This window comes from Brachionichthys hirsutus, chromosome 14 (assembly GCF_040956055.1).
Source record: "Brachionichthys hirsutus isolate HB-005 chromosome 14, CSIRO-AGI_Bhir_v1, whole genome shotgun sequence".
Lineage (NCBI taxonomy): Eukaryota > Metazoa > Chordata > Actinopteri > Lophiiformes > Brachionichthyidae > Brachionichthys > Brachionichthys hirsutus.
Window position 1 is genome coordinate 8,172,932 of NC_090910.1, and position 1,074 is coordinate 8,174,005.

Consider the following 1,074-nt stretch of genomic DNA (forward strand, 5'->3'; position numbering starts at 1 on the left):
CTCATTTTCACTTAACTCCAAATAAACGTGATCAAACAGATCCTGCGCCTTGAAGTCACAAGCGTTTCAAATGTGTTGCATTTTTAAACTTGACTTTTTGTAATTTTTTTAAATGGATGAGTACATGTGACAATATTACACAGTTCGTCCGTTTTCTGCACAAATACGTTGTCTTTGTGCAGAAAACATTCATTCATTCGGTGACGGTTTTGCGTGCGTAAATTCCTCGTTACGCGCGCCACACTTTATTCTAGAATGGGGTGGAAAGGATGGAAATAATTCTTTTTTTCTTCTCAGATTCCTGCTGATATCCTGACATGAAGCTCAATTTACTTGGCACCACCGTGATTCTGATAGTTGCCTTTATACCCCGCTACGAATGTCGGGCTATTGAGAGCCCTGGCGATGCGCTGCGCGTCCCGGCTCCCCAAATCCAAAACTCCGAGCAGCAACAGTCTCTGTCTGGTCCCATCCTGGAGCGGCTTGGAGAGGAGTATTTCATCCGACTGGGCAACAGGGACACTAACTCTTTCCCATCATCGTCCATGTATCCCGGTGGGTCCCCTGCCGTCTACAACAGAGCTCTGCAACTGCAGCTGACGCGGCGTCTTTTACAAGGAAAAGTTGGGAACATCAGGGCGAGCATTAGCGGCTTCGGAGACCGCGGGGAAGAGTCGATGGAGCGCGGGAGGAGGTCCGAGGACCCGCCGATATCCCTGGATCTGACCTTCCACCTGCTGAGGGAGATGATGGAGATGTCCAGGGCGGAGCAGCTGGCCCAGCAGGCGCAAAATAACAGAAGAATGATGGAGCTTTTCGGGAAATGAAGATTTCGTTCCACTCCGCCAAAGAGTTCCTTTCACTTTCTTTTATTTTTATTTTTTTTATTTTCTCTTCTTTCTTTGTAAAATTTTTTTTTGCCATCAGCACAAAACATGCTCTGTACAAGATAAAGTGCTGCTTTATTACTATTATTTATTAGCTTTAACCTCAAACGAGCTTCGGGTTAGAAGATCCGACTGTACCTTTCCATTTTAATGTCGATGTCAAGTCTGTGGAATTACACTTCGTAAC

General features: G+C 45.6%; 1 protein-coding gene across 1 annotated transcript; it reads left to right on the plus strand.

The window, feature by feature from the left end:
- Nucleotides 1-317: 317 nt before the first annotated feature.
- On the plus strand, nt 318-827 carry crhb (corticotropin releasing hormone b). The gene has a single exon (XM_068747892.1). It carries the CDS (start codon nt 318-320, stop codon nt 825-827), a length of 510 nt encoding a protein of 169 aa, XP_068603993.1.
- Nucleotides 828-1,074: the final 247 nt, after the last annotated feature.